This window comes from Pan troglodytes, chromosome 10, assembly GCF_028858775.2.
Source record: "Pan troglodytes isolate AG18354 chromosome 10, NHGRI_mPanTro3-v2.0_pri, whole genome shotgun sequence".
In the NCBI taxonomy this organism is placed as follows: domain Eukaryota; kingdom Metazoa; phylum Chordata; class Mammalia; order Primates; family Hominidae; genus Pan; species Pan troglodytes.
Window position 1 is genome coordinate 43,693,798 of NC_072408.2, and position 16,197 is coordinate 43,709,994.

Consider the following 16,197-nt stretch of genomic DNA (forward strand, 5'->3'; position numbering starts at 1 on the left):
GGCCTGCCTTTCCCTCTTCCCCATTTTTGGCGAAGACAGAGGAAACATTCGCATTTGTTTCCTAAGTCCTCAGTGGGGCCTAGTGTACAAGGGCCCATAACAGCATAGCACGCATCAACACAGCCATTAGATGGGCACGGCCGCTGGCTTCTGGACACCACTCCTCCATGCCAGCTGCTGACTCCTAGGCACCCTTCAGGATATGTGTCCTCCTCTCCACACCACTTGTTTCAAGGGTGAGGAGGTTCAGGGGTGACACTCCTGAGCTAAAGTCCCTTCCACAGAGGTCTGCAGTTCAGCTAGGAGCAGGCAGCACCACTGTTGGAGATAACAGGGCTTGCCCGCCTAAGTGCTGCACACTGCTGGTGCCAAGCTATGGCAGTGCAGCCAAGGTCAAGGCTGAGATCAAAGTCACCACCACAACTTACAGATTCTGCTAAAATGGCCCTATGATCTGCTGACCACAGCTTCATGGCTGCATCCTGTGGAAAGGAAGACCAGGCCTCATGGCCCTGTCATGGGCCACAGTCCTTTCCAGCAGTCCCAGCTGCCAGCTGGGGCCTCCGTGGAACTGAGTCTTGTTTGTGGCCACGAGATGTAGCATAGCAGAGAGAACAGCAAACCCTTGGGAGCAGCAGGAAGGCAGCCCTACCAGGCAGTCTGCTCTCCCCACAGCCCTGAAAAGCTTCCTGGCCCTAACAAATCCCCCCACAGCCAGGCCAAGTGCTATGGGGCTGACCAGGGCACCATGCCCACTGGCTGGGTGGGAACTGGGCTAGGGGCTTCTCTGCCCAAACTCACTGTGGGCTGGTGCAGCCCAGGCTGGCATCAGCAGGGCCATCTCCTGTCTCCACTGGGCTGGATCTCTGCCACCCTTAGGCCTCCACCCACTCATACTGCCTCTGAGAGGCTGAGTCCATGGGTGAGTGCAGATTCTGCCGAGCCTAGGTGGAGTGCAGATTCTGAAAACCGAGCCCAGTGTTTCTCTACCTGCTCACTGATGTCTCAGCAAGCTCAGAGCTCAAGCTCTAAGCCATGATGCAGGCCCTGCAGCTGTAGAGACATAACTGGAAGAAGGCTGGGCATAACCAGTGATATTCCTGAGCACCCCACAAGACTTCTTGGCCCCTGCCCCAGTAGCCAGGCCTGTGGGTTCCCTTTGGATTTTGCAGTCCTTGGGCCCCAATCCCAACTTGGCCTTGTTTGTTTTTTTTTTACTATTTCTGTAACTTTAGGCAAGTTTTTTCTCCTCTCTGTGCCTTAGTGTCCTTATCTGTAGCATGGAGAGAGTAACAGGACCAGCCTCATAGGGCTGTGAGGAGGACTCAGCCCACTCATTCATTTAACAAATGTTTATTGCATGCCTACTAAGTGCCAGGCACTGATACCACAGCCTGGGCAAGGTCCCTTCTCTCAAGGAGGGCATGACTTAGCTGAGACAAGTCATAAGCAAGTCAGCAAATATCTGGACAAGATCGCTTCGCAGGGTGACAGATTCTGGGATGCAAAGAAACCGGGTGCTGCGCTGGAGCCGGAAGGAGGGAAGAGCCTCAGAGCCCATGGGCGGGGCCTCTCACAGGCGGTACCCTCCCTAAGAGTGGCAGAGATCCAGCCCAGTGGAGACTGGAGATGGCACAGAATTGCTATGCAAAGCCCCTAAGGCAGGAGGGGAGCCTGGCGATTAAAGAAAAAGAAAGAAGTCTCTGGTCAGAGCACACGGGGCAGGGTGGGAGCTTTGGGTCAGAGAGCGCCTCACAGGGTTGTCTCACGACTTGGACCTCATTCTGAGTGTGACAGGCAACCTTCGGTGGGCACTGGGGCGGGGCGGCACACAGCGGGTTTCAGGTGTGGTTGTGCTATCCTGATCCTGCTGTGGAGAAGGGCTTGCGGTGGAGGCAGTAGGGGCCAGGGAACCACAGCAGTTATTATTACTTTTGAAAGTAGCAAGATGGGGTTGAAATTGGAGGTTTGCCTTTCTCTCCATACACTGCTGCAGGCTAAGAGGGCAATGCTGACTCTTTGCCAAAACTATTCCCCACACCAGAGGGTGTCTTAAGTCAGTGCCGTCTGATAGAAATACAATGTGAACTGCATATGTAATTTTAAGTTTTCTAGTTGCCACATTTTAAAATAACAGAAAAAATAATTTTAATAATATATTTTATTTAGCCCAATATATCAAAAATATAATTATTTCGACATCTACCTCATTGGACAGAGCAGCTCTGAGTAAAGACTGTGCCAGCCACGCCTGCCTCAGGTGGAAGAAAAACCTGGCAGAACACGAGTGGCCCAGGAGGCCCTGATACTCTAGTTTCAGCTTTGGAGCAGACACCAGATCAGAAATATAGGCCTACCCCTGTGTCCCAGAAAACAGCCCTCTCGTCTCTCCAAAACATGTGTGTGTGTACATACACACACATGCACACACACACACACACAGCCAAGATACATTCTGAAAAGCCCTTCCAAGCCAACTGAGCAGGAGCTCATGGCCATGATCTGCTCAGGCCTCATCTACTGCAAACCCTCTGCCTCTCTCCCCTGGGGGCACAGGCTGGAAGGTTCCCCCACAGTTTCTGAGACACAGTCCAGCTCCCAAGTGTGTTTGGGGCCTGGCTGCATCCAGTCGGAATGCCACCTACCCGACCCCTACACTCTGGCTCCAGGGAAATTAGCTGTGGAATCTGCTGACAACCCCCTGCAGCCAGGCACACCTCAAGGGAGGCCCATCCCTGCAGAGAAAAGCCAGTGCTGCCTAAACTTTTGCATGGAGGCTGCCCCAAGAATAGGCTGCTCTGCCCTTGAACACTTTGTCCCAGCTTTATCACTGTTACCAATTACCATAATAGAGAATCCTTAACTACTGTTTAGTGAGCACCTAATATATTCCAGACACTGTGCTAAGTGTTTTCCGGACTTAATCTCAGTTAATCCTCACGACAACTCTATGAAGTAGGGATAATGATTAAGAGAGCACAGATTTTGAAGAGCTTGGATTTGAATCCTGGCTCAGTAACTGTGGGAACTGGAGCAGGCTATTTTATCTCTATATGCCTCAATTTCCCCATCTATAAAATGGGGACAATAATAGCATCTACCTCACTGGGCTGTTGTGAGGATTTGTTTTCTTAACATATCCTAAAATACTTAGAACAGTAACTGACACATGGTAAGCATTCAACAAACATTATCTGTTTTCAGCTCTATAATTAGATCCATTTTACGGATGAGAAAACCAAGGCTTAGACACATTTAAAAACTTGACCAGGGTTACTCAACTAATAAGAAGTGATTGGCCGGGCACAGTGGCTCACGCCTGTAATCCCAACACTTTGGGAGGCCGAAGCGGGCGGATAACCTGAGGTCAGGAGTTCGAGACCAGCATGACCAACATGGTAAAACCCCATCTCTACTAAAAATACAAAATTAGCTGGGTGAGGTGGCGCATGCCTGTAATCCCAGCTACTTGGGAGGCTGAGGCAGGAGAATTGCTTGAACCCGGGAGGCAGAGGTTGCAGTGAGCCAAGATTGCGCCACCACACTCCAACCTGGGCAACAAGAGTGAAACTCCATCTCAAAAAAAAAAAAGAAGAAGAAGAAGAAGAAGTGATGGTATTCAGTGTCCAGAGCCATTAGCGCTATATTTTACTCTCCAACACTGTTACCCCATAACAGTCACGATCTACCCTGACGTGGGGAACACAGTGAGGGTGCTCACACGCACAGCAGCCTCCTAAGGGAAACCCTAAACTGTACTTCGGCTTAATTCTTAACCATTTGGAGGCTCACGTGCTCTCCAGGGGGCCCATCCCATGGGGTACCTCCACACCACACAAGCCCGAATTGTCATACTCTCTGCAGCCCGGCAGGGGCCTGCATGTCTGAACAGGTCTGCGGATGTCCTGAACGCTCCACTGCATGTCTGAACAGGTCTGCGGATGTTCTGAACGCTCCATTTCCTGCTTTTGTTTACCAAGCTCCTGCTTAGCCTGCCTCTTTCCACAAAATGTCTGGCCAGTCTTTTCACCCTGACTGGGAAGTCCTGCTATAGTGCGTCCTCACAGTGCGCTGGCCTTTCCTGGGGCCATAACGAATGCCAAGTTAGGCCCTCGTGTAGAAGCACACTGGAGGGCTCTGAGGCCCCCCACACCCACCGATGCCCACAATGTGTCAACCAAAACAGCCTCAAAGCTGCAGCTCTGAAACTGTCCCCAGCCAAGCCCCAGCCAGGGTGCTGGTGCCACATGGGAAATGTCGGCTAGTGACTGGGGCAGCAGAGGTGGGGCTGTGGTAACAATCAATCTTATTCTGGCACGGGTTGGGCCATCAGCCTGCTTTTGCCCAGAGATTCTATTTTCATTTGAAGATCAACCAAAACCCCCAGCAGGAGACACCCAAGGGCAGCTGGCCACTGAGTTCAGGGTCCTGCCAGCTCCAGGGCAGAGACAGGCTGTCCCCCAGAGGGGCTTCCGAATGCCCGCCACTACCGCACCATCCTTGTCACCAGGAGGTGCTGGTGGGCAGAGTCAGTTCCCGGACAGGCTGCCCACACGGCCCTAGCTGGCCCCTCATCCCTGTCGTCTACAGCTCAGAAGTCCAGCCTCTGCCTGAGACAGAAACCAGAGGCCTCAGCACAAACTCTCCAAGCAGAAAGAGAGACAGAGGATCAGGAGGGGGCCCAGAGTCAGGAACCAGGATCAGAACACAGTCAGGAACTAAAAAGCTGAGCCTGGATCCCAGCAGGCATCCGGGTGCACCGGCCAGTTTTCAGAAAATATTGAGGCTGGAAGAAGCACGTTGAACATTGGCACAGGGTACAACAATCAAACCCAGCTGTGGGGACTCTGCAAGGCAGACAGCCAGTGTGTTCAATAAGAACAATGGCAAAGAACAAAAAAGAGAGAAATGGAGACTACAGGAGACCTACAGACATATGGACCAACTGCAGTATACTGGCCTTGTTTGGATCCTGATTCAGACAAACACGTTTAAAAAATGATGAGGCGGTCAGCAAAATGGGAACGCGGACTGAAATTTGATGATTGAAATAGGGGTCAGGGTGGACTGTGAATGCCAGAAGGAGCATGATGTGTCTGCACCCAACACCCACCTCCTGCCTGGCCCCCTCCCTGCCACCGACTCACTCGGTGCAATTCTCAGTCGACTCGCCTTGCTCCTCCTTCCCACAGGAGGCCCTACCCTTTTCAGCATCTCCAGGATAAGCAGCCCAGGGCCCTTTGCAACCTCTAGAGATCCCTGGTCCCACCTGCCTCCCTACACACCCCTGAGCATTCTGGCTAGAAAGCTGCGAGGCTGTGAGCAGGAAAGAAAGCTGGTCTGGGGCCAGAAAGACAATGAAGAAGGTGTCAGCCCCTTTTCTCCATCCGCTAAGGGAGCGTCACAGCAGCAGCAGCAGGGGCTCTGGGGCCCACCCTGCCACTCACCGCTGTCTCCACAACATCTTTATGCCTCAGTTTCCTCCTCTGGGGCTGCAGCAGTGCCAGCCTGGTGAGGATGTGTGGAAAACGCTCAGCACACAGTCCAGCCTGCAGGGAATTCCTCAGGGAATGGTGGGTTTTACCATTTCCAGAAGTCTCCAGGGATAGGAGGAGACGGTGAAAATATTGTGGTCGTCCAGGCAATGTCCCTTGGCTAGAGAGGGAGCGGGCGCTGAGTCTCCAGGGGTACCCTGAAGTCAGAGTGCTGGAGGCTGCGCCCAGGCCCCTCACAGGCTGTTGGCTTTCAGTGGGGCCGGGAGAGGGGAGTACAGGTTTGTCAGCCTCCAGCCCACTCCACCCTGGTCACTCCCTGGCTTCCCTCCCAACATTTACCAAATGAACTGAGGCACTCCTTTCCCAGACGTGGGGGCTCAGAGATGAACACAGCTCTGCCAGGCCCACAAGGAGCTGCTCATCCAGTGGGAGAGACAGAGCTGTACCCCACAGCACAGGAATAATGAAACAGTAAACAGAGGGGCCCAACCCACAGCCCCAGAGCCTGACTTCTCTGGCCCTTTCCGATCAGCCAGGAGTAGGCCATCCCTCCCAGGAGAGGGCAACAGTGCAGGCAGTGGGGAAGCTTGCAGGTAGCCTTTAAAACCAACAGTCCCAGCCTGCCCTCCACTCGGATAGGGGGACTGTGGGTGGGTGAGCAGTGGGCAGTGAGCTGCCTTCCGAGAGTCCTGGCTGGGGAGACGTGGCAGGGAGGCATTCGGCCTTCCATCATCTCTCCAGAGGGACAGGAAGGGAGCAGCTCCACTCTCTGCTCACCCCGGGGACAAAGGGACTGTGTGGGGCTGAGGGTCCTTGTGCCCTCCCCACCAGCCCTGAGCCCCCACATCTGTGCCCGGTCAGGAGCTGAAGGACCTGGCAGCACAGGTGAAGGATGTGTCGGTGACCGTCAGCATGGACAGCCGCTGCCACATCGACCTGAGCGGCATCGTGGAGGAGGTGAAGGCCCAGTATGACGCCGTCGCGGCTCGCAGCCTGGAGGAGGCCGAGGCATACTCTCGGAGCCAGGTGGGGCTGACCACACAGGGCAGGAGAAGCAGCCTGGACAGTTCTCTGGGTGGCAGGAAGGGCTGGACTGGTGATGGCTGAGGTTGCCTGCAGCTCTCTGTCCTGAAAGTCTATGAGAGAGGAATGGAGAAGCACAGGGACGGGGCGGGCGGGGGGAGACCACAGAAGCTGGTCTGTGCCCTCCAGGAGTTCAAGGTGGTGCTGTTATCAGCAATGCTAGGCCAGATGTGGGCATGGCCCATGGGGCTCAGCTAGGGCAGCCAGGAGGAGGCCACCCAGAAAGGGAGGTGGAAGGGGGAGCAGAGGGAGCCTGGCATGGCGTGGTGGGCTGCAGAGTTGGAGATGGGACTGGGGGATGCAAGAAAAAGCAGAGGCGGGTAACAAGTGCTGGGAGCGGCACTGAGCTGCCCCTCACTGAGACCTCCACGTACCTCCAGCTGGAGGAGCAGGCCGCCCGCTCGGCCGAGTATGGGAGCAGCCTCCAGAGCAGCCGCAGCGAGATCGCGGACCTCAATGTGCGCATCCAGAAGCTGAGGTCCCAGATCCTCTCTGTCAAGAGCCATGTGAGTATCTGGGGGACGCGCCTTGGGGCGGGGAGGAGAGCAGGGAGACACACAGTCATGTGTGCTGAATACAGGCAAGACATGACTGAGTGACCCTGTGTGGGTCGCTTAGCGCCTCTGTGCCTCAGTTTCCTAATCTGTCAAATGGGATAATAGCACAGCCTCCTAAAGTAGTTATGAGGCGCTCTGCATACAAAAATACTCTGTAATCTGGTCAAGGCTGCTGGAACGTTAGAAAGCCCCCACACTACACACACCCAGAGCCCACTGCCTCCCTCCTGGGAGCCCCCCACCAACTACACAGAGAGGAGGGAGTAGAGGCCTAAGTCCCAGCTTCCAGCCAGGACAAACCTTCAGGGCAGGTGCTGCCCCTAAGGACAGCCGGGACAGGCTCCTTTAGTGGCTTGCGGTGCTCTCCTCTGGCCTTGGGAAGGTGCCTCTTCAGGTCTAACTGAACTCCCTCTTGCTGCATGGCAACCAGTTACCACACCCAGAAATGCCATTGCTCAGCCCTCCCTCCCCACACCTACCCCCACCAAGGACAGAGACGACTCCTGGCCCTGGCCCGCTCCTCCTTCCCCTGCTCACAGGTCCTTTCACTCTGTCCTCCTGGCTGCAGTGCCTGAAACTGGAGGAGAACATCAAGACAGCTGAGGAGCAGGGTGAGCTGGCCTTCCAGGATGCCAAGACCAAGCTGGCCCAGCTGGAGGCCGCCCTGCAGCAGGCCAAGCAGGACATGGCGCGGCAGCTGCGCAAGTACCAGGAGCTGATGAACGTCAAGCTGGCCCTGGACATCGAGATCGCCACCTACAGGAAGCTGGTGGAGGGCGAGGAGGGCAGGTCAGAGCCAGGGCTGGTGAGGAAGGGCTGCAGGGGAAGGAGGGCTGGAGGCCCAGGCCTACACAAAGTCAGTTCTCCTTTCCAATATGATACAGTGAGCCTGCCAGGCCTGGGTTTAAGTCTTGGCTCAGTCACTTACAAACTGGGACCTTGGCCCAGTTCATTTCATCCTGTTTCCCCATCTGGAAAGTGGGCTGATCATAAACATGGTTCACCTGTGGCAGGGATGATTCATGTGATTATGCCTGCAAATGCCTGTCAAAACTCAGTGCTCAATGCTATTAGCCATTTATGCCATGGAGATGGGACAGAGGCCCAGGAAGGACAAGCTGGCTAGCCAGGGCCACACAACAGGGCAACCCCAGGGCTGGGAGTGACCACCAAGAACTACCCTCCACTTGCCAGCCCCCAGGGGAGTTTAAGCCACAGGCTCTCTTCACATCCCATCATATCCCTCTCCCACCCCCCCGTCCCCCACCCCCAGGATGGACTCGCCCTCAGCCACTGTGGTCAGCGCTGTGCAGTCCAGGTGCAAAACCGGTGAGTCCTCTTGCCCCGAGAACCCATGGTGGGGTGAGGGTGAGGGTGTAGGGGATCATGATCCTAAAGGCATCATTTTAAGTGGCTCCCAAACCTCCAGCCCCTTCCCTCCCCTACCCCTTATGTTCCCTGTAGCTGCCTGCAGGTCAGGCCTCTCCAAGGCCCCCTCCCGAAAGAAGAAGGGCAGCAAAGGCCCCGTGATCAAAATCACCGAAATGTCAGAGAAGTACTTCTCGCAGGAGTCGGAGGTCTCAGAGTAAGGCGGCTGGACCCCAGGAACCCCAGGGCACTCCACTGCAGCAGGAGGGACTTAAGCTAGACTCAAGAAAGCAGCTTGGAGCCTCTAGGTTGAGAAGAGAGGCAAAACCTGATATTGAACTGAGAGGGGGGTTCAAAACTGACTGTGTTTTGTGGGCTGCCAGGGTGGGAGAGGAGCATCACCAGCTCCTCAGAGCCACTCCGCTCCATATCAGTATCTCACAGTCCCATCCTTCCAACCTTCTGGCCAGAGGTTTTCCTGATGGGTGAGTCAGAATTAGGGGTCAGTTTTGTCTCCACCTCCTCGCTCCTCTGAGGCTCCTCCTCCAGCATCAGGCTCTGCCAAGGCTCCTCTGACTCTTGCCCAATCCTTGACCTTGACTCCTATCTCAAGCCTTGCCTTGCCTCTGCCTCGGAACTGAGACTGGGACTGTCTCATCCACCTATGTGCGGGAGCCGAGGAGGACCGCGTGGGCCCTGTCCTGTATCTGGAATTCCTGGGAAGGCTGGCTGCTGAAGACCCTCTTGGCTTTCCCGTGCTCTTTGGGCTCCCCAGAGACCTGACAGTATTAGGGAGTGAAGGGAGGAGGGGCCCTGGCTGTTTGGGACCTAAGCCTAGGCCCCAGAGATCAGCCCGAACACCCGCATCCCTTCCTCCTCCCGTGGGTCCCTCCCAGTAGGCCATAGTCAGAACTGGATGGGCTGCCCCCAGCCAGCTCCCAGCAGCTTCTCCGGAAGCTGCTCTTGCCATAATCAACTCCCTGGGAGTGGAAGCCAGATGGCAGCTTGAGATTGGGCAGGAGCATTAGATCTTCCTTTCACCTCCCTGCCATGCTGGGGTCCTACCCAGCCTGGATCTGAGCTCTTTGCCCCCAGCCCGGGTTGTTCCCAGCCTGAGCACCGGGCTTTGGTGCACCAGGCCCTGGAGACCCCTGGTCCCACCCCTGCCATGAAGCCCCAGGCCCACTTCCCAGGAATCTCACTTCTCAGGGCCTCTGTTCTCCTCTCCATTGGGCCAAATAGCCTGGCCCTCCCCTCCTTGGCATTCATGGGGGAGCCCAGGAACCCCCCACACCTATGGGGTTAGAGCTCCTCCTTTCTTCTCACTCCTTCCCCTTCCTCCCTCCATGCCCACTCCCCCTGCCTCCAGCAGGCCAGGAAGAAGGCACAGTCCAGGCAAGTCTGGGAGCTTCCAAGCCCTTGAGGTCCAGCTGTGGGGCCCAAATGACAGCCTTACAAGGGTTCTACCAGAGAGGAAAATTCCACATCCCACCAGAAGACAGGGGTGTTGGCAGGCATACTCCTATCTCCTCCTCTTGGCTCTCAATGCTGAGGCTTGCAGAGGCATCCCAGCGGCACCAGCCTCCCACTGCACAGCTTCCTTCCCTCCTTCACTCTCCTCTCCCCTCCCTGCCCCTTGCCTCACCTCCTCTTCTAGACTGCATTAGATTCATTCATCTCATTTTCCAGGACATGCTGGCCAGAGGTCTGGGCCCATCCCAGGCCTCAAGGCCCTCCAGGCCTGTGGGGAGCACTGGAGGGTTACTGACTCTCTGGCCATGGGAACTCAGACATTCTCATCCCCAAAGTCCCAAAAGAGGGTGCTGATTGGTGCTTTTCCTCAGGCTCTTCATTGGTTTCCAAGGGAGCAAATCCTCAGTGGGGATACAAGACATATAAAGTATATATTATTTTTTCATAACTTATGTGGCTTTTAACTTATTGCTTCCCTTCCTGTTTCTGCATGATCAGTCTGTATGTACTATCTGGAAAGATAACACATACTCCAGCCCCCTCACCTGATTGGCTATCTTGGGGCCATGTCCCCTTCTTGCTGCCACAGGATGAATAAAGTGTTGAGATTTGTCTATGGAGAAAGCTGTGTGTCTGTTTTTATCTCCCCTCTCAGGACCAGTCAGCCACTGGTCAATCAGGCTGACCATGGAACATTAGGAATTCTCCAATTAAGGGAGAAAAAGTCCAGGGACTTAGTTATATCTTCAGACCAGTGCAGCTGGGACACACAAAGTTCTCCTGTCTCACCATCTGATATGGTTTGGATGCTCGTCCCCTCCAAATCTCATGTTGAAATGTAATTCCCAGTGTTGGAAGTGGAGCCTGGTGGGAAGTATTTGGATCATGAGAGAGGATCCTTCATGAATGGCTCAGCACCATCTCCTTGGTGATGAGTGAGTTCTCACTCAATTCACATACATGTGGTTGTTTAAAAGAGTCTGAGACCTCTCCCCTCTTTCTCGCCATGTGATATGCCTGCTCCCCCTTCACCTTCCGCCTTTACTGTAAGCTTCCTGAGGCCCTCACCAGAAGCTGAGCAAATGTTGGTGCCATGCCAGTACAGCCTGCAGAATTGTGAGCCAAAATAAATGTCTGTTCTTTATAAATTACCGAGTCTCAGGGATTTCTTTCTTTTGTGTATGTGTGTGTCTGTGTGTGTGTGTGTCTGTGTGTGTATGTGTGAGACAGAATCCTGCTCTGTCATCCAGGCTGGAGTGCAGTGGCTGGATCTCGGCTCACTGCAACCTCCGCCTCCCGGGTTCAGGCAATTTTCCTGCCTCAGCCTCCCGAGTAGCTGGGATTACAGGCACTCGCCACCATCCCCGGCTAATCTTTGGTATTTTTAGTAGAGATGGGGTTTCACCATGTTGGTCAGGCTGGTCTCGAACTCCTGACCTCAAGTAATCTGCCCGCCTCGGCCTCCCAAAGTACTGGGATTACAGGTGTGAGCCACAGCACCCAGCCAGGGATTTCTTTATAGTGTGTTTAAGGACACACTATAAGCACAGCCAGGCCCCTGGGCTGACTAATACACTGTGCTGCACTGAGACTGCACCAACGTTGACCTATGTTCCCAGCGCCTCCTGACATATCCAGGCACCACACAGGCTGCTTTAGCCAGCACACATGCTGGGGATTCCCCAGTGGTGGCAGGGTTTCTTCTTAAGCACTTCTGCCCTACTGGGAATTGACACAGCCCAGAATGTATTCTGATGGGTACGGGCCCAATCCTGCCAAATCAAATCCCAAGTCAATGCATAAGGATTGAGGACCTTCTCCAAGCCCAGCCTTGTGCTAAGACTCCTCCAAGACAGGGGTCCACCCCCCCCCCCATCGCAAGTAGTTCACAGTCAGGCTGAGAGATGAGATATCCACCCAAGGTAGCCACCCTGGACTTCGTCACCACGTGCAGAAGTGGGTGCTATAAAGGTCAGGGAAGAGAAGGGCTTGTGGAGGGAATCAGAACAGGCTGCTTAGAAGAAGGGGGACTTTGAGTGAACACAAAGGATCTCAGTTAGGAGACAGACCAAAGCAGGAACAGGTGTCTCAAAGGAAAGGAATAACGGGAAGGGACGTGGCAGCATTTGTGTCCTGGCCCACCCACTCACCAGCAAGGAGACTTTAGGCAAATAGAGCATCGCTTTCCTCATCTGTAAAATGGGGCACACCTCTTCCCTACTTAACTCACGGGGTGCTTGGGCATTTGATGAGGTGGCTATGTTTATTCATTTCAGGAAAGCCACATCTCTTGCTTCCGGCACTCTGGACTATAATAGCTCAACAATTGTAAAGGATTATTAGTGATGGTGTGATTATTACAGCAGACATTAAGGATTAAAGGTGACCAACTAATCAGGAGACTCAAATGCAAGCAAATAGACCTCGTGCTGGCTAAGAGCACAGCACAGCCAGGCCCCTGGGCTAAAGTTCAGAGGCTTGAGTTTATCCATTCTCCTGAAGACCCTGAAGGGCAGGCTCCACTCTCAAAACTCTGAAGAGACTGATAAGCCACATACCCGTCCAAGAGAGGCCTAGAGCTGAGACCAGCTCTCTCATTTTATCTCTGTTTTCTGTTTTATTAATTTCTGAGTCAGAGTTTGAATTTCTGAATATGAATATGAATTTCATAGTCAAGAATTTCATGAGGCCAGGTGATGGCTATACCTGAAATCCCAGCACTTTGGGAGGCCGAGGTAGAAAGATTGCTTAAGCCCAGGAGTTCAAGACCACCTGGTCAACATAACAAGACCCTGTCTCTATGAAAAAAAAAAAAAAATTAGCCAGGTATGGTGGCAAGCACCTGTAGTCCTAGCTACTTGGGAGGCTGAGGCAAAGGATCGCTTGATCCCAGGGGTTGGAGGCTGCAGTGAGCTATGATCACACCCACTGCACTCCAGCCTGGGCAACAGAGTAAGACCCCATCTCAAAAAAATTTAAAAAAAGAAAAAATAAAAGAATTAGATGACATATTTGTTATTTCCTTCCTATTTTCTTTGAGTTTATTATTTTTATTGTTTTTCAGCTTCTTGAGTTAAATGCTTGAATTTTCTATCATCTTTTTTAATATAAGATGCTTTGAAGACCATAAATTTTCCTCTAAGTATCATTTGACTGCTTCCAGTCATTTTCATTTGTAGAATTTTTATTGTATAGTTACAACGACTTGATTCTTTGACTCATAAGTTTTTAGAAACTTATGACCCACACATGGGTCCTTCATTTCACAAACACTTATTGAACACATACTTAGCCTGTGACTGGCCCTGCTCTGGATACTAAGGGGGACATTAAATCCATCCAACATTTCTCTCTGTATCCTTGACTCCGCACTCCTGTACTTAAGCAGTGCTTCAGTCACCTGCTTTTGTGACTTTTATCCCCAGAAGACTCTAAACTCCTTGAGGGCAGAGATCATGTCCTACTGCCTTCCCAAGGCCTTACACAGTGCCTGCCACATAGTAGGTGTTCAATAAATGCAAAATGAATGAAAGGATGAATGAGCAATGTCCCTCCCCAGCCAAGATCTCTAGCCTAAAAGTCCTACAAAGGTGAGGACATGTCTTCTTGACCTTTGGGTCCCAGGTGCTGGTGCAATTCCTGGACATTGAAGGAACAGAGTGAGTGTGTGCAGGATGAATGAACAGATGGGAGGAAACAAGGGCTTCCCTACCCAAATGAGGAAGTGCTCCTGCCCCTTTCAGGCTAGCAAATCCTAAACCGTTTCTGAAAGGTGCAGAGTCTGATCCCCCTTCTCATACAGAACTACCTCCTCTCTCCTCCTCCCCACTCCTGTCCTCCTGAGTTGTTCAGTGAACCCCTGGCCAACTGTGCCAGCCTTCCTCTGGCTACAACAATAAGCCCCTGTACAGGTTTGGCTCTTTCTCCTGTCATCAGCTGAGACTCAGAGTGGCCAAGCACTGTAACTTTGGTCACCAGGCAGGCGAAAGGAAGCATTGTGGTTGCCTGGAACAATTTCTTACCTGCAGACTGCCTGCCATAGGGGCAGAAAAAAATGATCAAACCTAAGAGTTGGTGAGGCAGAGACTGAAACACAAAATGTAGGTGGGTTCAAGCAGGCACCCAAGAGGTGGTGCCCAGCCCAACTCCCCAGGCTCAGCCTAGATGAGAGCTCAGAGGCCTTGTGCCAGGACTGGCAAGTCAGTGCCCTGGTGGCTCTAGAGAAACCTCCAAGAAAGACCCAGGACCAGAACCCAAGGCAGGCCCTGCGTGCTGCAGGCTGGCTGCACACTCCCCTCCTGCTCCTTCTCCTCAGGGAAAATAGCTGGGGGCTGGGACAGGGGCGGGGAAAGTTGTCCTTGTCCTCCAGAGATGATGAGGGAGACCCACACAGAAGCAGAGAGACAGACACAACCAGAGCTGCCTGGGCAGAGCTCGAGACCTCAGCACTGGGGCCTGCAGAACTGCTGGGGAAGTTAGTCAAAGAGGGCTTCCTGGAGGAGGGGAGGAAGCTGCTGGGAAGGAGGGGTGATGGGGCTAGCAAAGAAGAAGGGAGTGGAAACGGCCCAAGGGAGGGAAGTGGAAGGGATTTGCTCAGCCTTCAGCCTGGGGCTGTGAGTTACCAGACAGGAGCAGGTGAAACCTGAGTTGACAATGAGGAAAAATTGGGAGCACACGTTGTAATGTGGGGTGACCCCTGAAGCCCCCACAAGGTGTAAGCCAACTGGTGCAGGAACTGCATCTTACTCAGCTGTGTCCCCCAGTGTCTGGTAGTGCGCCAAGCATGCAGTCGGCACTTACTAAATGCTGGCTACATGAACAGAGGCCTAAGTGGCCGGGGGCTGCAGCTGCGGAGGGATGAGAGGTGGGTCCATCGCCAAAGATATTTTGAGCACCTACTCTGTGCTCCACCCTGTGGTCGGCACAGTGGGGCAGAAGGAGGGAATAAAGGGTGAAATGGGGTTCTTGCCCTCAAGCGCCTCTGAACTGATGTGGGGTAGCCAGGATCTGGCCTGGGGCTCCCTGTTGTGCCCAAGTCCCCCCAGTTCTGGTCAGCCCTGTGCTGTGTGGGACCTGGGGCAAGTCACGTCCCTCTCTGGAGTTTCCTTCATCTGTAAATAAAGATGTTAGACTGAGTGACCCCGCAGATCCCTTCTACGCCAATACCATGAAATTCTGTTTAGCCTGCCTACCCACCTCAGTTCCTCGGGTGGTCCCTGCCCAGGAGGCAGCAGTGATCGTCGCTGAGACCATGGTCTGTAGAGCAAACCCTGGTTCCAGCTGTGTGGTCTTGGATAGCCTCCAGGAGGTAAACAGCGTCTGTCTGCTTCGTAGATTTGTTGTGAAGCTTTAAAGCGATGATACATGATAAAAGAATTTAGTGGCCTGTGCGGTGGCTCACACCTGTAATCCCAGCACTTTAGGAGGCCAAGGCGGGCAGATTACTTGAGGTCAGGAGTTCAAGACCAACCTGGCCAACATGGTGAAACCCCGGTCTCTACTAAAAGTACAAAAATTAGCCAAGCATGGTGGCGGGCGCCTGTAGTCCCAGCTACTCGGGAGGCTGAGGCGGGAGATTCGCTTGAATCTGGGAGGCGGAGCTTGCAGTGAACCGAGACTGCACCATTGCACCCCAGCCTGGTTGACAGAGTGAGACTCCGTCTCAAAAAAAAAAAAAAAAAAAAAAAGAATTTAGCAGAGTGCCTGGCACATGGTAAGTGCTTAATAATAACAAAATAGTAAGCACGCTAAACTTTGAGAGCCGTTCCCCTTTTCACCTTATCCCTAGTCAGGTTGGAATCAGCCTGGCCCAGGTGGCTTGACTTGAAGTGATCAGGCAAGTGTCCACACAGTCAGCCAGCCTCACCTGCCCCCTTCCCCACAAGAGAGGCCAGGGCTCCGAGACCTGTCTCAGGGGAGCTGAGGACTGGAGAGGGTGAGGGAAATGGCCCAACGCCCCCTTCCCTTCTGGAGCTGACTGCTCAGGCAGCATTCCATTCCGGAAAGGTCAGCTCCTGCCCTGCCAGCCTGCACCACAGCAACCTCTGCCCTCTGCTGGCCATGACAAGACAGTGCTCCTTCGGAGCCTGAGTGAGCCCTGCTGGCTCTCCCCTAGGGAGGGGAGGAGAGAAGACAGCTGGGGCAGGAGCTCAACCCAGAACTCAGATCCCCACACACTCAGGCTCAAATTTCAGACTTAAACTCAGAATCCCCCAGGGCTG

At 53.6% G+C, this 16,197-nt stretch overlaps 1 protein-coding gene across 2 annotated transcripts in view; it reads left to right on the forward strand.

Moving 5' to 3' along the window:
• The window catches only part of KRT80 (keratin 80), a 28,889-nt gene extending 17,762 nt beyond the window's left edge, over positions 1-11,127 (forward strand). Inside the window, exons 5-9 of one of the 2 annotated variants that reach the window (XM_054663303.2) lie at positions 6,357-6,521; positions 6,959-7,084; positions 7,704-7,924; positions 8,409-8,464; positions 8,565-11,127. In XM_054663303.2, the coding sequence (XP_054519278.2) occupies positions 6,357-6,521; positions 6,959-7,084; positions 7,704-7,924; positions 8,409-8,464; positions 8,565-8,599 (603 nt within the window). In that variant the 3' untranslated portion in view covers positions 8,600-11,127. The remainder of the gene's footprint in view (positions 1-6,356; positions 6,522-6,958; positions 7,085-7,703; positions 7,925-8,408; positions 8,465-8,564) is intronic. The other variant, XM_016923357.3, reaches the window with a different exon arrangement.
• Positions 11,128-16,197: the final 5,070 nt, after the last annotated feature.